The sequence below is a fragment of the Dicentrarchus labrax genome, unplaced genomic scaffold (genome assembly GCF_905237075.1).
Source record: "Dicentrarchus labrax unplaced genomic scaffold, dlabrax2021, whole genome shotgun sequence".
In the NCBI taxonomy this organism is placed as follows: Eukaryota; Metazoa; Chordata; class Actinopteri; family Moronidae; genus Dicentrarchus; species Dicentrarchus labrax.
The window spans coordinates 128542-150076 of record NW_026136705.1 but is presented as its reverse complement, the minus strand read 5'-3'; the positions used below and the strand labels follow the sequence as shown (position 1 = coordinate 150076).

At 38.5% G+C, this 21535-nt stretch overlaps 1 protein-coding gene across 13 annotated transcripts in view; it reads left to right on the top strand.

The window, feature by feature from the left end:
* Positions 1-21535, top strand: part of LOC127363441 (butyrophilin subfamily 1 member A1-like) — a 77650-nt gene that overhangs the window by 28408 nt on the left and 27707 nt on the right. For 9 of the 13 annotated variants that reach the window (XM_051399865.1, XM_051399868.1, XM_051399866.1 and 6 more), the window contains 2 exons: positions 11713-11817; positions 12169-12890. In XM_051399865.1, coding sequence (XP_051255825.1) covers positions 11713-11817; positions 12169-12443 — 380 coding nt within the window. In that variant the 3' untranslated portion in view covers positions 12444-12890. Of the gene's footprint in view, positions 1-4282; positions 4496-4620; positions 4903-8053; positions 8180-10109; positions 10213-10807; positions 11162-11712; positions 11818-12168; positions 12891-16997; positions 17105-18775; positions 18851-21535 lie in introns of those variants that run through there. The other 4 variants (XM_051399878.1, XM_051399873.1, XM_051399877.1 and 1 more) reach the window with 4 other exon arrangements.

The following is a 21535-nucleotide window of genomic DNA, read 5'->3' as shown; positions in this document are numbered from 1 at the left end:
CAATCTGATACCTTTATTCTTTTTGCGGATTGGTCTCAGTCTTAATGAATCACTTAACCCTCTTTCTTGTCGTCCGTCTTTTTCCTGCAGACGAGAATAAAGTTTTTGTCTCCAAGCTGTTTCTGTCCCCCTCTGTTCTCCATGGTGGAGAGGAGGTCGTATGGCTCGATTTGTTCAATGTCCTCCTGGATCCACATTCTTCACTTTCACTCACACTCTTTTTTTTATATATTTCAGAGATTCTGACATCAAAGTTTGAATCTAAAGTGATTTTGTCTCTTCTGTACAGTCGATCTATTGTATGTCTGTCCGTCCTGGGAGAAGGATCCCTCCTCTGTGGATCCTCCTGAGATTGCTTCCACTTTCAGAATCATGATGTTGTTGAGTTAGGGTGAGTCTATCCATTCTGACTTTGTTTCCAGTGTTACGGCCATAGAGCTGTGTTTCTCTCTCTCTCTCTCTCTCTCCAGGTACTGCCCTCCCCCTCTGTAACAGGTAGGTGTGTGCAGCTGACTCCAGTTACTAATATGGGCTGGGTCTGTATACACAGACAGCAGCTGTGTGCCAGTGGGTCGTCCGGCAGTGTCAACGCTGTGTGGATTGAAACAAACTTTCTTTGGGTTCTTCCTCCCGGGTAAATTTAACTTTATTTTTTATTTAATTGTGTTATGTATCATTCAGTCTATGTGAGCAGGTGTTGTCTTTGAGCCAGTGAAAAGGCTGCAGACACACAGTGAAGAAGGTGACTGTGTTTAATATTCATTATTATCATCATCATCCATTCTCATCTGTTTAAACACAGAACTGTTCACTGTATTGTAGTTACAGTAGTGACATTAAGACTTTAAGACAATTACTGTGAGATCATGAAATATTAACATGAAATATAATAACCTCAGAAATCCAAGAGGACTTCAGTGTGTGTAAATATACCTGTATTGTGTTATAAGATGCAAAATAGTAACAGGAAGTTCCCTTAACTGACTTTCTGTGGAGTTTTAATTAATTTTGATAGTTATTGACTAGAAAATATCTGGCGTGGAAAATCGTACCTTTTAGCAGTCCAACTTTGGGCTGTGGGCCCAACAAATAAGTTTTGTATTATTACTGTGAACTGGTGATGATATCAGTGGTTTCATGTATTTACAGCTGTGGCTGTTAGCTCAGTGTGTCTGTAGTCAAACATATGAACACACAAACTGTGTTTTATTGTTCATGCAGTCTCAATATAAAGTATATAACTCAAGTGAAAGTACACATTGTTTTACTATGGGCTGTCTGTATTTATTCCAGACTTTGACCGTGCAGCTTCCTCCCTTAGTTGAGGCTCATTCACTCATTCAACAGGTAGTTAGGAGTTTAACATGAAACACTTAATAATATATTATATTAGTGATTTCTTTCACATGCCATTATTGTAATTATTTATAGTGTGTTTCTGGATTAAAAGTCAAACTGTCAACAGTCTTTTTCTGCAGTATTATTTCATTCATGTGGCTACAGTAGTGAACGCTGTGGTAATCTGGGACCAATCAGCATTTTACTTTGTATTCACACATATCCAACCTGCTTTCCTCTTGTCTTAACTACAATGTTCAACTCTGTTTTATTTGGTACTAATAAAACATTCAATCACATTGTTCAGGAGTTTATATGAACAGTAAAACCACCACTGTGTTCAACAAAGGTCTGAATCATTACACTGACTACACTGTGTATTTAAGAGTGAATTGATTTATTCTCATTTTCAGAACTCCAAGATGATTCACATGAAGGACAGACTGATCCTCAAACCTGAGCTCAGTGACTTCAGTGCATTGGTCTTTCATCACACTGTAGTCCTCCTCTTCCTCACACACTCTTCTGGAGGTAAATTACACACAAACACATTGTAAAAACCCAGAGTTCTTGAACACAATCCTACTGTAACATAATGGTCTTATGATGCTGCAAAAAAACACTATACAATACATTTGACAACCCATGTTTTATTATTTCTGTAGTTCTGCACATGAACTGTATTAAGTTGCTGTCATCTACCTGCAGTATATTTTTTGGATGCAGTGGTTCAGTTTGATGCAATCAATTCCTCTAAGGATGTTTGCATGGTCCGTGGATGGTCCGTGTATGTTTTGGTCATTGGATGTTCCTTTCAGAAACGGGTATTAAAAAACAGAAAACGAGTGGTTATTTGATTTTCGTTTTAAAATACAAAAATTAAAATTGAACTACAAGGCGTTTTTCTTTTTCATGGTCAAAAAGGGATGAGCGAAATTTAAAAAATTATTCGATTTTCATTTCCTATTTCATATAACAAAAAATAAAATCACTAGAAAACAGAAACAGAAAAAAAGCCTGTTTTTTCATATTCTGAGACCGGATGTTGTCATTAACAGGACGGTGCTGTGTAGAAGAAACAGTGGGCTAGTAGACTGCGGTCAATCCAGCCGTGAGTCCGATCTCCGTGGTCAAATCAGCCGCACTTAAATGTCCAGTGTACAAGTATTCTCAGCATTATGGTAAATGCGTATTTACTTCCGGTTTTCAAAATAAAGTTATTTAGAGCCGTAAGCTATAATTAAAATATGTTACATTAAAGTGTTTCATGCGCCCCTGATGAATAAAAAAAACTTTATATCAAGTATCTTTACTGCACCAGTGTGGAGAAATGCCAAAATAAAAGCCTCATATTTATGCCTCCAGAGATTGCATATTTGACCATATTTGAGGTACTGTAAAAACATATTGCTCAGTGTTTCCTGGCTACTGATGGTATATTTGACTTTTACACATATGAGACTACAAACACACTTAATATCAAGCATTTTTACTGTACCAATGTGGAGAAATTGAAGAATAAAAGTCCCATATTTATAATTCCAGATTCCATATTTTCTTATATTTTCTTATATTAAACCGGAAGTAAATACGCTGTTTCTCCGCATTTACCATAATGCTGAGAATACTTGTACACTCTAAATTTAAGTGCGGCTGATTTGACCACGGGGATCGGACTCACGGCTGGATTGACCGCAGTCTACTAGCCTACTGTTTCTTCTCCACAGCACCGTCCTGTAAATGACAACATCCGGTCTCAGAATATGAAACAACAGGCCTTTTTTCCGTTTCTGTTTTCTAGTGATTTTATTTTTTGTTATATGAAATAGAAAATGAAAATCAAATATTTTCATTCGTTCTTTTCATATTCAATTGAGATTAAGAAGTTAGAAAGCAGACTGGAGTAACAGGCAGCATGCAGCTTTTCGCGCACGCGCCAGGAAGATGAAGATGAATGAAAAGATGAAACTCTCCATCATTGATCTTCAGTTTTGAAGACTAACGTTAGTTAAACTGAAGAAGTGAATCAAGCTAACGAGACAATAACTTCCGGTTCACACAAAACGAAAACATTAAATATCAAAATCGAAATCGATCCGTGGCCCGTTATTTAATTTCCTATGTTTGATCTGAGCAATAAATCGAAAGTACAAAAAATGAACCGTTATTTGTTTTTTGGTATCAGATTCATAAACAATTAAGGAAATAACAAACCGTTTTTTCATTTTCCGATTTTGGAATCTCAATTGAATATGAAAAGAACGAATGATACACGGATTTTTTAAATTTCGCTCATTCCTTTTTAACCATGAAGAAGAAAAACGCCTTGTAGTTCAATTTTAATTTTTGTATTTTAAAACGAAAATCAAATAACCACTCGTTTTCTGTTTTTTAATACTCGTTTCTGAAAGGAAAATCCAATGACCAAAACATCCACGGACCTTGCATAGATATGACAAATGTTCTTGTCTCACTATAAAGCTCCATAAAGTTGAGGGGAGCCGCAGATCCAGCTGACAGTTCTCTGTAGGTTCATCACAACGTTGCATTTCATACGTTATTATAAAAGTACTGGTTGCTATAGCACATATAGTGCTTTAGGGTCCTCTGACATGTTAGGTACCACAGGGTTCAGGTCTGGGACCTGTGTGACCATCCACAGCTCTGGCTTTACAGTTATGCTAACATACTTACAGTGACAATGATTTCTGCCAGGTATAATTTTAATGTTTACCACCTCAGTTTAGCATGTTAGCACAGCAACATTAGCAAAGTAGAGTAAAGTAAAGTTCTTGTTCTTTTCTTTTTATTGCAGCATTGTTAAACTTGATTTATCCACATCAACCAATCGTAGCCCTGGCTGGTGATGATGTCATTCTACCATGTTACTTCGATCCACCAATCAGTGCCAGTTCTGAGACAGTGGTGTGGACCAGACCTGGTTTAGACCCAAAGTACATCCATGTTCACCATAATGGACGACTGGTGTATTGGATTCAAAATCCATCTTATAATTTCCGAACGAGACTGTTTGTGGATGAACTGCAGAATGGAAACGTCTCCATGAAAATCTTCAATGTGAAAATCTCTGATGCAGGAAAATACTTTTGCTTCCTTGAACCAATGTTGAAGGAAGCTTCCATCCAACTCACTGTTGGTAAGTCAGATTGTGTTTTGTAAAAGGCAGAACATTATCTGAACTGAATACCAGTTTATAAGCGACATAATTTGTTTAGTTTCATCTGAATCCGCTATTTGAAATTCCTCCTCTCTTCTCATCAGGTGTCGTCTCCACTCCCATCATAGAGGTTGTCTCCAATAACAGTAGAAGAGTAGTTTTACAGTGTAAGTCTAAAGGCTGGTATCCAGAGCCTGAGGTGGTCTGGCTGGACGGTGAGGGAAACCTCCTCTCTGCTGGACCTACAGAGACAGTCAGAGGTCCTGATGACCTCTATACTGTCAGCAGCAGAGTGACTGTGGAGAAGAGACACAGCAACAACTTCACCTGTAGAGTCCAACAGAAGGACATCAACCAGACCAGAGAGACACACATCTATGTTCCAGGTTATAAAGAGCTCTAAATATATTAAACATATTGTCACTGTTGAGCTCTAGTTTGATTCAATAATGTCATTCTGTTCTCTCTTCTATCTTTTCATCTGATTTATTCACAGTTCAGTCGTCTTTTTATCTGATTCTTTGGATCATCGGCACTCCTGTTTGCATTGTTGTGCTGCTCATTATCACTCTGATAATATGTAAGTCACATATTTATTTTCCTTTTTTATTCCAAGTTCCTGTCAGAGCTCTTTATTGACATACATACAGGCATAACAACAGTAACTAAGCAAACAGTCTGAAATGATCTTCACTGCAGGAAATTTGGGGAAAATGGAGGAAATAAAAGAAAATGTGTTTCTTTCAAAAGCTTTCTCTCATTTGGAAATTTTCTGTTTATGAAAGTCACTGTGATGTTAAAAATATTCCAGTTCAATTATCATATTTTTGTTCTGATTGTGTCGTTTTCCCACTCATTCATTGATTAGACAAAAACACATTGGCAACTTCAACACTTTCCTGTTTCTGTTGGTTCACAGGCATAAAGAAGTTCCCGAGGAATGAAATGTAACACTGAAGACACTTTAAAACACAGAGAGACGCAGCGTTGAACGATGTGGACTAAAAACCTCCTGTAGTGACCGAGAACGAGGAGGAAATCATTGTGACACTGGAGGATATTCTCCATCTTTTCCTGCTCTACCATCACACTGACAGAGAATGATGATGTTGTTTGCACAAACTCAAGAAAGACGTTGATGCAAGTTGTACCTGTTGTTCATATTGTTCATTTTTATGTTTTAATTGTCTGATTTCATTTGCCTCATTGTTGTCCTGAAATGTTTTAATGCTGGTTCAAACCATGTAAAGTACTTTATAACTTTGTTTTGAGTATAAATAAAGTTTCTTCTTCCCCCTTCTTTTTATCATTATTATTATTATATTTCATAGTACACAATCAGTGGTATCTCACTCTCTGTTAGTAGTCATAATTGAGTTACTTTACAAAAGTACAGACAGACAGGTGCACAGCAACAACAGTATTGGTAATGGCAATCTAGCAGGACCATGGCAGGAGGCTCCACCAGGATCGACAAGAACCTGCGAGACGAGAAAGCACAAAAACTGCGGGGAAGAAGTGAAGTTAGTAACATGCATTAATGGGACATGAATGAGTGCAGAAAGAGAGAGGAAGGGAGGAGCTCAGTGCACCATGGGAAATCCCCCGATTGTCTAGGCCTATAGCAGCATAACTAAGGGATGGTTCAGCACTCACCTGATCCAGCCCTAACTATAAGCTTTATCAAAGAGGAATGTCTTAAGCCTACTCTTGAATGTGGTGAGGGTGTCTGCCTCCCGAACCACAACTGGAAGCTGGTTCCACAGGAGAGGAGCTTGGTAACTGAAGGCTCTGGCTCCTGTTCTACTTTTAGAGACTATAGGAACCACAAGTAGCCCAGCATTCAGAGAACGTAGTGTTCTAGTGGGGTAATAGGGTACTATGAGCTCTTTAAGATATGAAGGGGCCTGACCATGAAGAGCTTTATAGGTGAGGAGGAGGATTTTAAATTCTATTCTACATTTTACAGGGAGCCAATGCAGAGAAGCTAGTACAGGAGAGATGTGATCTCTTTTTCTAGTTCCTGTCAGTACTCGTGCTGCAGCGTTCTGAATTAATTGGAGCGTTTTAATGGACTTATTGGGGCAACCTGATAATAAAGAGTTGCAGTAATCCAGCCTAGAAGTAACAAATGCATGGATTAGTTTTTCTGCATCTGTCTGTGATAGGATGTGTCTAATTTTTGTAATATTACATAAAAGGAAGGAGGCAGCCCTAGAGGTTTGCTTTATGTGGGAGTTAAATGGTAATCTGTTTCTTGTTTTGTTATTAGTTATTAGTTGATGTTTCTGATATGTCTGATACCATCCTAACCTCCCCACTGAATGGAATTTACTGTTGGAACAGATTTCTGGATCCTGTGTTTAAATGTGCACACCGCCATCAGATGTTCTGTGAGCCAACGCCACCATTACAATAGCATTTTCTCTTATGTCAAGTATTGGGAGGATGAGGAGTATGGGATTACATGTAATTAAGTGCCTGGCCATTAAAATGTTTGCACACAAAATAAATGTGTAAAAATCCAATGCATTGGTGTCTTGTTTAAAGTAAGAGACTCAAAATAAGAGACAATTTAAGTCAAAAAGTTTCCATAAAGAAATAAAAATGTTGGTTATATGTTTTATTTGTGGTTTCATGTTTCATGTTTGAATTAATTTTTTTTGTGTGGTTAAAACAAAAGGGTGAAATGACAAGAACAACAAAGGACAAGCCAGCTTCCACCCTGAGAAATACCTGTTTTTGTTTTTTAAAATTAAACACAGTCACACAAACCTTTAAACACTGTGTGGAGGAGAGAACTGCATGTATTATCTGGAAAGGTACACCAGAGGGCGCCGTCAAGACCTTGTACAAAGCTGTTCACACATGAGTGCAGAGAGAGGCTTTGAAACAGCCAAAGCTCTCCTGGCCTGCTGTTAAAGCTGAAACTGTGTCATTGCTCCATGGATACGCTTTGTTTCTACGTGGATGCAACAATGTCTGTCCTTTTTAAACTGAGAGAAAGGTTCAGAAGCATGAGAATGATTGTTAGAGCGAGTGGTATAGCCCACGAGACAGGTGGGTTGTTTTTGTATAGACCGACATAGAGGGCTAACATAATGCTTTAGTAGTTACTGAGTATTTATTATTTGTGCCCCTTATTGCACAGATGTAATCTCCACAGTCTTACCTTCTGATAAACCCAGAAAGTGTCAGCCACTGTCTACAACAGTTGTTTCCCAGAAGTGAATGGTAGATGTGGAAACTGCTGGACCATAGTTAACCCATAATTACCTTTCCACTACCTGTAAACTACCACAAACAGGTGGAACAGAATCAATGGACCGTATCAGCCAATATCACTTACTGTTGAATCACAACTCTCTCCTCCATCTGCATCACTGCCACTCCTCACTGAACCACTCCCCCAAGATTATATATCTCCCCCTTCAGATCTGACCTTTTACCCTTTTAAATATTATGTGGTTAATGGTGGTATATGTTGTTGGAACTGATTATTATGTATCAGTAACTGTATTGGATTACACTTTTTAGGTCGGCTGCCCCTCCCAACCCTGCTCTTTTATTGGCTACTTCCTCATTTTATATCAGAGAGGAAGAGAACAAAAGGTCAGTGAGAACCAACATCACAGTGGAGAGTTTGCATCCATCAATCTGCAGGTAAGAGTTCATTTTTTAAAGTAAAACTTGAATAGGTTAAACATTGGATATGTGATAATTTCATAATCTTTGACCATTACAACAATGTGCAGATTGTTTTATGGAGAAATGTTCTGTGTTGTTTATGTTGAGGGATAATTCCCAACGGGGGACGTTTGCCTCCATGAAGTCCATTAATTCCTGATTATGGACACCTGGAAGGACATTATCCCTCTTATACCATGAATTTATTAAAGAAAAACAAATAAGATCAATACTTTGTGTTTAAATTAATGTAATGTAACATCAAACTACCGTCTACTCAACTTATCCTGGAAAAACAACCTGCTGCTGTTTTGGTTAATGCAAATTATGTGCTGTATCTCTTTTACCAGCAGCAGCTGATTCGACTGAACCAGTAACCACAATATCCCCAGACTCTCTTAGAATCTCACAATTTTAGAGTTATTGAGTGAGGAGAAACTTTGTGAAACATTATCTATGACATAAATTATATGGGCCTTCTCTTTATTATTTGTATTCCATTCTTTGTAAACAAAAAGACATCACCATAGCAACATCATTGTGTGTGTTTGGATTTGCTTTCATGTCATTCAGTGAACTGTTTGTTTTTCCCAGTGCTGTGGGGAAGCAGATGTCCATCTACATTCTTCCTGAATATTTTTTAGTTAGAGTTATTGTCATCAGATTCTTTATTGAAAGATCTGGTTTAAGTGTTGTTCTAAAAAACACATTGCCGACACTGATCCAGTAAAAGTTACAGTAAAACATCTGGAATAAAGGATGATCATTTAAGTTTTATCGATAAATGAACAAAGAAATTGCTTCTATTAAAATGATATTCAACTGTTCGTTATTTCTCTCTACCTCTTTTTCCACTAAATACATTTGGTTTATTTGTGTTTCTGTTCATTCCACCACTAGGTGGCGCTCTCACTATTAGTGAATATTATCACATAGAAGTGCTCAGAGTGGGACTCTTTTTTTGGTTTTTTGGTTTTTTTTGGACAGCTGAAGATTGACAGGGAAGGGGGGGTAGAGAGAGAGGGGATGACACGTAGCAACGGGCCGTGTCGGATTCGAACCCAGACAAGTGAAGTTTGAAGCCGAATGGTCAATGTACACTCAAGTTATAGCAAACTTGTGTTAAGCAGTGGTACATCAAAATTTCCCACCATGCCACTGACACGCCCACCCACCACAGTCATCACATATCATCAACAATGTGTGTTTTTTGTAAATTTCAGCTGGATCTGATCATCCTGCTAGGAGTAGAACATGAAAGTATAAAAAGTGATACCTCCTGTTGCCACTAAGTGGCGCTCTCACTATTATCACCATACACATGCATACAGATTTTCGTACATGTTGGCCCTACGTGTCTTGGGGGCTGATTCTGGGGGGCGGGGCTTAGCCATCTGGCGGCGCCTGTGCACGGGGACAATTGCATACATGAGTTTTCACTTTTTTATTCAAATTGATGAACAAACAGAAATTGCCACTATTAAAATGAAATTCAACTGTTGGTTAGCCATATATTTATCTCTCTATGGTAGATATTACTAAACAAAGCAGAAGGCCTATCAAGAGCCTCCTCTGTCTTTGCCATCAGTACACTATCATCCTATCCTATCATTCAGGGACAATGACAAGACTGATCACCATCTTGTCTTGTTGTTAAACATAATGTCCAACTATATTCACTGTTAGTTGACCGTACGCAGTGTTATTGACTTTGAATGTTGCTAGAATAAAGTTATGTCTCTGCCTCACTGAGCCAAAGCGCTCTCTGAGCTATGAGACAAAGAAAAACTTAAATCAACTCTAGAGTTTCCACCCTGTTCAACCTCATTTTCCACTAAAGACATTTGGTTTACTTGTGTTTATTTAAACTACCAGTCAAAGGCTATTGTCTGTTTTTGGTTTTCAGGAGTCTACAATGCTGTATCCAAAGATAGAGCTCTGTGATGGACTGTCCTTTGGGACCTGCAGTGTTTTGCTCTTCATTATTCTTCTAACACAGTGTTTAACAGGTAATTTATACACACACTGCCAGCTCTGTGAGGCTATGTGGTCTGAGCTTGATTCAACTCAGTTTTCAACTCAGTTTTATTTGTTTAGCACCAAATCATTACAGAATGTATCTCAGGTTCTACTTTTATAACTATTTACAGAAACACAACAGTTCCCAACATGAGCCAGCACTTGGTGACATTGGCATGGAAAAACGTCCTTTTAACAGGCAGAAACCTCGAGCAGACCCCGACTCTAAGGGGGCGGCAGTCTGCCTTGACTGGTTGGGGTTAGAGAGAGAGAGGGAGAGGGTTGGAGGCGGTTTTCTATTAGTGATGTACAATAGGCTTCTCTGGCATTACAAAGGGCCTTTCTTTATGTTCTTTACGCAGGATTTGTGGTTCTATCTTTAAACTCAACTCAACTACATTTGTGTGGCCTTGATCCTCTACTGTAACATACTGACTGAGAAAAAGAATTAGGGAATCAAAAAGCTTTTCTTTGTTTTTGATGCAGTTTTATTAAATGTTTTCTTACTTTTAGAAAGTAAAATGAATCCATTCAGTCTGATGACATGTATTATAACTATACTACTGTTTCTTGTTTGTTCTTTAGTTTGTGTTGCAGAGCAGTCAGAGTTGATTTGTTCACATCAACCAATCGTAGCCCTGCCTGGTGATGATGTCATTCTACCATATTACCTTGATCCTCCAATCAGTGCCAGTTCTGAGACAGTGGAGTGGACCAGACCTGGTTTAGACCCAAAGTACATCCATGTTCACCAAGATGGACGATTGATGCATCGAATTCAAAATCCATCTTATTTTCTCAGAACGAGACTGTTTGTGGATGAACTGCAGAATGGAAACGTCTCCATGAAAATCTTCAAAGTGAAAATCTCTGATGCAGGAAAATACTTTTGCTTCCTTCGATCAATGTTGAAGGAAGCTTCCATCCAACTCACTGTTGGTAAGTCAGACTTTATGAAGATGATGAATTACACATTGTGCTGACTGCAAAGATCAGTAATGTAACTTTATATTAGAAGTAAGCAGCCATGATAAGACACAAAGAAAACAGTGCTGTAAGTTATTTGTTGGATCTGAATCCACTGTTTGAAATTCCTCCTGTCTTCTCATCAGGTGTCGTCTCCACTTCCATCATAGAGGTTGTCTCCAATAACAGTGGAAGAGTAGTTTTACAGTGTGAGTCTAAAGGCTGGTATCCAGAGCCTGAGGTGGTCTGGCTGGACGGTGAGGGGAAACCTCCTCTCTGCTGGACCTACAGAGACAGTCAGAGGTTCTGATGACCTCTATACTGTCAGCAGCAGAGTGACTGTGGAGAAGAGACACAGCAACAACTTCATCTGTAGAGTCCAACAGAAGGACATCAACCGGACCAGAGAGACACACATCTATGTTCCAGGTTATAAAGAGCTCTAAATATATTAAACATATTGTCACTGTTGAGCTATAGTTTGATTCAATAATGTCATTCTGTTCTCTCTTCTATCTTTTCAGATGATTTATTCACAGTTCAGTCGTCTTCTCTTTGGATTTGGATCATCGCCATTCTTATTATCAGTACTTTTGGACTACTCAATATTATCCCTCTGATAATGGAACGTAAGTCACAAATTTATTTCCCTTTTTATTCCAAGTTACTGTCAGAGCTCTTTATTGACATACATACAGGCATAACAACAGTAACTAAGCAAACAGTCTGAAATGATCTTCACTGCAGGAAATTTGGGGAAAATGGAGGAAATAAAAGAAAATGTGTTGCTTTCAAAAGTTTTCTCTCATTTGGAAATGTTCTGTTTATGAAAATCACTGTGATGTTAAAAATATTCCAGTTCAATTATCATATTTTTATTCTGCTTGTGTAGTTTTCTCACTTTAACACTTATTTATTGATTAGACAAAAACACATGAACACAACAACTTTAACACTTTCCTGTTTCTGTTGGCTCACAGACACAAAGAGGCGACTGAGGAATGAAATTGAACTGGAGGGAGATGTAACACATGGTGTGAAACAGTCAACATTAAAGGTCAAAGGAAAGCCGAAAGTCCAGAAGCATAATGTAAATATGAATGCAGTGCAGCTCCAGCTCTTAGTGGAGGGAAATCAGCAACAGGAGGACCAGAGAGAGCAACTGGACAGAGTTCAGAGATCACAGTCAGAGGAAACATCAGGAGCAGGAAATAACACTGAAGACACTTTAAAACACAGAGAGACGCAGCGTTGAACGACGTGGACTAAAAACCTCCTGTAGTGACCGAGAACGAGGAGGAAATCATTGTGACACTGGAGGATATTCTCCATCTTTTCCTGCTCTACCATCACGCTGACAGAGAATGATGATGTTGTTTGTCTTCCTAGTTTACAATCTATCCATTGTGACTTTGTTTTCAGTCTATGTGAGCAGGTGTTGTCTTTGAGCCAGTGAAAAGGCTGCAGACACACAGTGAAGAAGGGAGATCTTAATGATGTTGGTGTCCAGTCTAAGATATGAGCTGTGACTGAAGATTCCTGCTTTCATTTCATGGATTGTATCAAAGTTCCCACTTTAGCACTTTAAAAGAATCTGAACTGTTTTGTAAAATGTCAACAGGTTGTGTACAAAAGGCTGTGACTGTGTTTAATATTCATTATTATCATCATCATCCATTCTCATCTGTTAAACACAGAACTGTTCACTGTATATATTTATATTAGTTTAACCTGTTATTGATTTTATTGTTTTACTCAAGCTGTATAGGTTTATTAGTATTTACTAAAATGTATTAATCCTGCTTTAAACCATGTAATGCAGTTTGTAACTTTGTTTTGAGTATAAATAAAGGTTTATATGAAGTTTCTTCTGAAGCTTTTGACTAGTTTGACAACCCACAGCACTTTAGGATTTATAATCCATGTTGGTTTAAAAGTTAAAGAGAAAATAATATTGAAATAGTTTTACCCAACAGTTCCCACTCAAGGTCCACTTACTGGTATTTTCTTGAGTTTTCAGCCACATCACACAGTCTTCATGGATGTATGAAGTTTGTTCAGATAATTTCAGCAACCTCAGACTGTAACAGAACAGTTTACCTGCAGCCTTCATTGTATTTTATGGAACAGGAAAGTTTGATCTTCCTCCTGGAGCAGAAGGTCTGTTTGAGCAGCAGATAGTAGCACACAACAATGAAAGATATTAGAAATAACAGACAACACGAGCTGCAGAAATCCAAGAGGACTTCAGATGAGGGTTGTGTTTATGGCAGCCTCTCTCTCCTTTAGTTTGACTGACAGCTGAAGATGAACGCAGCAACAGTAACAAACAGAGAAATACTCAGTACAGGTAGAGTACAACAACTAAATCATTTGTCCTGTAAGGAGCTGTGGATGTGACAGGATGCTCCTTTAGTTTCTGATCTTGATACTAGAAAGAAAGGTTAGTGCGCCCCCTGCTGATAAATAAAGGTTCAGTATTAGTGTCACTGCATCTTCCTCTTCATGCTCCTATAATGTGTGCTGCTCTCACGTCTCCAGGTTCACAAACAGTGTAAAGCAGAACATCTGTGTGGAGACGCTTCGAGAAGGCAATCACAGGTATCTCACTCTCTGTCTGTTATCAGTCATCAAGTTATCAAATTATACCCCAGGTTAATTTGAACAGTACCTCCAATTCTACATATAAAAAACATGACATTATGTCATTGTAGGAAGGGGGGCAAGTCTTCAGCACTTTACGTTGCCGTAGCATAAGGGCCCCAAATCTTTATGTAGCTATTTATCAGTTTATAACATAGGAAGTTTTAGCCATTTTGTCCAGACACTCCGTCACTGGTATATCCACTCTAGTTTTCCTACATCCAGTAATAAGTACTGTTCTGCACCACGAGATCTGGTGAGCATTTAGTCCACTTCCCTTTGTTATCACACCTTATAGACAGATCATCAGTTCCTGTACCAGTGCAGACGCCATCAAGTGTAATCTGTTTATATGTACTGTAGGGCTCTCTTCATTTCACCTTTATTCATTGTGAAGACTTTAAAAAAGTCAATTATTGGCTTAATATGTGCAAAATTAACACAAAAATCCCCAAAATGTTGTCTTGCTGGGAATGAGTTCTTAAACTAGTGAAATGTGTCAATATCTGTCCCCATAAATATACCACTTTTTATTCAACAGATACTGATGTACTCGCTCAACACTTAAAATGTTATAATTAACTCAGCCACAACATTTAGGTTCGGAGCGTTTGAGTACAGTAAACTATTCTGGAGTGTGGTTTTAGTCTTGATTTCACTTCCATGATTGTCCACTAGAGGTCACTATTTTACTCTCTAAAATCCTTGGTGTCTTTTGTAGTACAAGTATGAATTTGCTTCTGTTAGACCATGAACCAGTTGGGACTTTGATGTTACAGATGTGTGTTTCAGCTGAAGGCAAACAGATTGAAGGAAAGGCCTCCTATTGACTGGGACTGACCTATCAGAGTGTAGGAGACCATGACTCTGCCAAACAGGTTTCTGTGTGTGTGTGTGTGTGTGTGCGTGTGTGTGTGTGTGTGTGTGTGTGTGTGTGTGTACGTGCCTGTGTGTGTGGACCAGCCTACCTATCTAACAGGGCACTTTAGCGTCCTTACACACCCACAAACAGGGGACTTTTCTGGGGTCCCCTTTTGGACATGCTTTCGACCTAAAATCATGTGTAATTTGCTCTTGTGAACTTTTTAAAATTTTTGCCAACAGGGGACTTAAAAGTGTGTGAGTGTTAAATCCATATTCGGCTTTGACTCTGCAGGCTGGAGCAGGGATTTGTTGTTGTTCCATACCATTCAACAGGGGACCCCTGTCATTCTATACAGTCCCCAATTTAAAGCACTAACATACCAGTTAGACTGCACAGCTTAAGATACATTTCAGTTGACAATACTGATTCAATTCAACTGAATGTCATTTAGTTCCAAATCATCTCAGGACATTTCATATGGAGCAGGTTTAGACCATACTCTTTATAAAATTAAGGAGGAAATAAAGACTTATGAAGTGACCCATTCTGAGTATCAGCGTGACCTTAATGCAGCCTGTGTGCCTTTCACTATATGCAAACTCTCAGTTCTTCATCCTGCACCATTTGACAACTCTCTTTTATGCCTTCTATATTCACCAATAAATATACAACTTCATGTGCCACACGTTATAAATATGTGTGTGGGAGACCAATCCTCCCTCTGTTTAACCCCTGATGAGGGTTGAATCAACCAATTTTAATTTAATTTACTTTAATACAACTTTCAGTAGCACTGCAAAAGGAAACTACTGCCCCACATCCTTGTAGTTTAAATGCCACGGTGGCTCAGTTGTCAAAATCAAAAGCTTTTGTAAAGTCAATGAAAATAACAAATGTTGACTTATTGTCCTCTTTTCTATTCCTTCAATACACAATGCATAAATATAGTTAATAAAAGCTCTACATGCAAATTAAATAAAGTCAAACATTCAGATAAAATAAATACTGAAGCCTTAACATACATTTCAATATATGAGTAAATATCCAAGCTCTCCAAAGTAATGAATAGAACTAATGTGTAGAATCATCTGCCTTAACTCATTTCAATAGCACATAAGTTCAAAGCCACACTGGAGACATGTGCAGTATCGCTTTCTACCACCATATGGTGTAATGTGTGGTTATTCCTTAGAAAAGAGTGTCTGTGAACAGAAAGTCCCTTGTGGGATGTCACTTACTCCTGCTGACACTCTGTGTTATAGCCAGATAGCACATCATGATTTACACACTGGCTACGGTAAGTACAAATACAATCACTCCACAAATGTTGTTAAAACAGATGGTTATAGACTATAGGCTGTAGCACCCTCAGCAGCCTCTGTCACAGATGTGTCTACAAAGCAATAGGACTGAAGACCCAAATGCAGACACTGAGGCAGAACAGGTGGAAGAAGAACGACTTTACTAAATCAGTGTTCAATTTAACAGACTTAACTTTAAGCCTTGATGTCATTTAAACAGGTGGGTTATATAAAGATTCACCTCACTTATAGTTGTCATGAGTGGAGTATTTGTACTGCTTCTTGTACCAGGCTGTAAACACATTTACTTTACTGTTTGCAGCCACAGAGGTTGCTGCTTGCTTACCCCATGCACAGTCTGCAAGTGGGCAGGAAATAAGAACTATGCCCCATTTAAGCAGCAAGAAATACGCAACCTAATGCAAACACGTGAATACAGCTAAGAAGTGCTTCATTGTGACAGTGTGACTTTAAAAACAACATGGAGATGATTCTGAAGAGTGTAAGTGAATTGTACATTTCAAAGTCACAGCTTATTATCTTCAAATGTGAGACTGAAATAAATGATGAGCTATGAAACATATTCTAAATATAAACTTTTACACTTTAACTGTGGTGGAAGAAGTCTTATATTAATATTTTAAACACTGAGTAGAAGTAGTCAAAGCCCAGAAAGATAATTTAAATACTGCAGTTTAAAAGTCCCTGCCTTCATTTTAAGTCAATATAAAGCAGTATTAGCAGTGAAACATAGTTTGGTGGTTCTTATTTTGAATAATGAGTGTGAAGTGTTCAATGTGCTGACAGTGATGCAGAGTTTGATGTTGTAGCAGCTTGAGGTGGAGCTCAGAGTTTTACTTTTGGAGATGTAAGAACTATGCAGCATGTTTTCTGTTTGTCTGTTGAAGGATTTCAACAGAAGGTTATTTTATTACATTTGTGACAAACTGACATGACTGTATGTCTCTAAAGCACATTGTGAGAGAGGTGGAGATAGAGTGAGTTGTTGTTTGTTGTTCTCTGCAGAGGATTTCCTGTATCTCATGTTAGGTATGGTCGTACTTCCTGAGTTCTTGTCTGGGCGAGATGTCTGGGCAACATCACGCTGTAAGTCAGAGTTTCTTTTTAAAGTAAAACTTGAATGTTAAATGTTGGATTTGTCATCATTTCATTCTTTGACTGTTATAACAATGTGCAGATTATTTTATGGACAAACTCTCTGTGTTGTTTATTGTGATATCATTATAGTCTATATAAAGTGGACTCACACTGTTACGTAAACACTGAGTCTGTATTTTTATATTGTTATCATTTATTTTACAAACCTTTTATTGAAAGCTTTGAACTCTGAAAGACGATGAAGTGAAAGATTAAGTATGTTTTTATCCTCCAACAGTGGAGGAGGAAGAACTCTAACAGTCAGTAAATGAAGCACTACCACAAAATACATAGTCCTTAATCAGTATTGTACTCATTTAATCAATAATCTACTTTCAGGATGAAGTCCTATTAACAGTTAAAGGATAAATGTTACAGTTCTTTTCAATAATTAACAGTTCATTTCCTGTGAAATGATTGAGGAGTTAACATGTGAGGGCTTTAAAGGATATATTTAGCTGTAGTGTAAGTGGCTGCAGTTTAGGTGGTGCACATGCATCCGGGAAAGTTACAGAAGCAAACAAAGTCGCCATTACTGCGGTAGCATCTCCGAACAATATGTGCACGTTTGAACGCAAGCCCAAGACCAATTTTCTACTTTTTTTCTCTGTTTCTAGCTATTGTTGTAACAAACGTTCAACTAATACTGAACTAACTCAATCTGAATACTGCTAAGAGGTCCATTCATCAGTAACTGGGGGCCACTGCCTGTCTTCAATCAAACTACCCACTCTCAGGATTACACTGCAGTAATGGCGGCGGCACTAGACAGATACTAAACAGCTTTGGATTAAAGCATTTTATAAATGCAGCCACAGAAGCAGATCATCATCGGTTATCGTATCAGCTGAAAAAAATCCATATCGATCATCCCTCATAAAAATGATGCAGTTACAGACACCAGTCAACTACATGATCAATTAATATATCAAACAATATATATATTTGTTTTCCTTATAAGACCTGAGAGAGAGTGATTAAGTCAGGATAGACACAAGAACTGACTTCCATATTATAACAAAAGGTAGCAAGCTAACTAAACAGCTAGTTGTCACATTGTGAGCTGCTGACTTCAAGCTGATGGACCCAAAGTAATTCCTAAAGTGCTTCTCCATCAATATATAATGTAAATGAACAGTATGTTTACACTTTGTTTGGCCACATACGTGATCTCTGCCTCAAAGTAACCCATCACACTCTGACTGCTTACACATGTGCATACAGGGGCGCGCTGATGCCCACACAGTGCTCACTGGTGTTGCACTGGGGTAGTTAGCAGGAGAGAGAGAGGGTAAAAAAGACATGAGAGCAACAATAACCTCGACCTGATATTTGGAAACAATGAAGAGATTCAAAGAAAAAGACAGGAAAGGGGCACTTTCACTCTCAAAATGGCAGGTTGGTTCTTCAGCTGCCTTTGGGGTCTGTGTCTGCCTGACAGGAAGTCACATCACATGAGGAGCAAAACACAGTGCACATATAGTTCACTGAGACAGAAAGAAGACAGACAGTTCTACCCTGGTTGATCTCATTTTCCACAAAGTAAAGACGTGTTTCAATTGTGTGGTTTTTTTTAAACATCCAAATTAAGGGATTTTGTTTTTGTTTTTTATTGTCAAGAGTTCACAATGCCACCCAGTAATGGACTGCTCTTCAAGACCTTCAGTGTTTTGCTGCTAATACAGAACTGTGAAGGTAATTTCTGTAAATGTGTGTGTGTGTGTGTGTGTGTGTGTGTTGGAAAGCAGAAGACACAACTAAGTTTCTGATCCAAAAAACCTTCCAATCCCTTCTATCCATTTCTGTAACAACAACAAAAACCCAGGGACATTGTAATCATTCACATCAAAATTAATGCATTCATTATATGTTCTTGTGTCTTAAGGGTTCGAGCTTAACACTAATGCTAATGCTAACATGCTCAGAATGATAACAATTTATAGCAGGTAGAACTTGTCCACCATCTAAGTTCAGCATGTTAACATGCTCTTTAAATATTTGGTCATAAAGTATTGGACAAACTGAAAGTTTGACCTTTCAGAGACTCTGGAGGAAAAGTCAGAGGAATTCATTCTCTGGGAACCAGGAATATTTCTACAAGATATAATGGGAACTAAACAAAGTGACAGACTGATGATCATCATTGCCCCTAAAAACTCCAGTCAATGTAAATTTCTTTACAGAGAGTCAGCTGCTGTTTATATTCTCACTGCTGATGCTGTCTGATATTTGTGCTTGAAGCTCAAACTGTGATGAGTGTGAGTCAGATACAGACTCTGAGGCTCCAGCGGTCGATTGTCTTTGTTTTTGATGCAGTTTTATTAAATGTTTTCTTACTTTTAGAAAGTAAAAATGAATCCATTCAGTCTGATGACATGTATTATAACTATACTACTGTTTCTTGTTTGTTCTTTAGTTTGCTTTGCAGAGCAGTCAGAGTTGATTGGTTCACATCAACCAATCGTAGCCCTGGCTGGTGATGATGTCATTCTACCATGTTACCTTGATCCTCCAATCAATGCCAGTTCTGAGACAGTGGTGTGGACCAGACCTGGTTTAGACCCAAAGTACATCCATGTTCACCAAGATGGACGACTGGTGTACGAAACTCAAAATCCATCTTATTTTTACCGAACGAGACTGTTTGAGGCTGAACTGCAGAATGGAAACGTCTCCATAAAAATCTTCAGAGTGAAAATCTCTGATGCAGGAAAATACTTTTGCATCCTTCGATCAATGTTGAAGGAAGCTTCCATCCAACTCACTGTTGGTAAGTCAGACTTTCTGAAGATGATGAATTACACATTTCTGCTGACTGCAAAGATCAGTAATGTAACTTTATATTAGAAGTAAGCAGCCATGATAGGACACAAAGAAAACAGTGCTGTAAGTTATTTGTTGGATCTGAATCCACTGTTTGAAATTCCTCCTCTCTTCTCATCAGGTGTCGTCTCCACTCCCATCATAGAGGTTGTCTGCAATAACAGTAGAAGAGTAGTTTTACAGTGTGAGTCTAAAGGCTGGTATCCAGAGCCTGAGGTGGTCTGGCTGTACGGTGAGGGGAAACCTCCTCTCTGCTGGACCTACAGAGACAGTCAGAGGTCCTGATGACCTCTATACTGTCAGCAGCAGAGTGACTGTGGAGAAGAGACACAGCAAATACTTCATCTGTAGAGTCCAACAGAAGGACATCCACCAGATCAGAGAGACACACATCTATGTTTCAGGTTATAAAGATCTCTAAATATATTAAACATATTGTCACTGTTGAGCTCTAGTTTGATTCAATAATCATAGTCATTATGTTCTCTCTTCTATCTTTTCAGATAATTCATTCACAGTTCAGTTGTTTCTTGGCCATGGATCTGTGTTCTTTGCAGTGCTGTGCTGCTCATCATTATCATTCTGATAATATGTAAGTCACATATTTATTTTCCTTTTTTATACCAAGTTACTGTCAGAGCTCTTTATTGACATAAATACAGGCATAACAACAGTAACTAAGCAAACAGTCTGAAATGATCTTCACTGCAGGAAATTTGGGGAAAATGGAGGAAATAAAAGAAAATGTGTTGCTTTCAAAAGCTTTCTCTCATTTGGAAATGTTCTGTTTATGAAAGTCACTGTGATGTTAAAATATTCCAGTTCAATTATCATATTTTTGTTCTGCTTGTGTAGTTTTCTCACTTTAACACTCATTCATTGATTAGACAAAAACACATGAACACAACAACTTCAACACTTTCCTGTTTCTGTTGGCTCACAGGTATAAAGATGATCCAGAGGACTGGAATTGAACTGGAAGGAGATGTAACACATGGTGTGAAACAGGAACTGTTAATGGTTGAAGTAAAGCCAGTGGTCCAGAAGCATAATGTAAATGTGAATGCAGCTCAACTCCAGCCCTTAGTGGAGGGAAATCAGCAACAGGAGGACCAGAGAGAGCAACTGGACAGAGAAACATCAGGAGCAGGAAATAACACTGAAGACGAGAGACAGATGACACTTAAAAACACAGAGAGATGTAGCGTTCAAAGACGTCGACGAAAATGTTCCTCTTGTGATGGAGAACGATTAGGTCATAGAGAACCCTACCAGGCAGGCGGCTGTCAGAGCTCAGACGTAGAGCGGGTCGTCCACTAATCAGAAGGTTGGTGCTTAGATTCCCTCCAGCAGTTGGCACCTTGCAGGCCAGCCTCTGCCATCAGTGTGCGAATGTGTCCATTTAGCCCTATGCTGAGAGAGAATCAAAATCATCATCAGGAATGATAGTTTACAATCTAACTGTCATGGCCATTTGTCAAACAATCCAATCAAACCCAGAATCAGATGGGTCACTGCTGCACCATGGGCCTGTAATGTCCATTTAGGCTTTCTGTA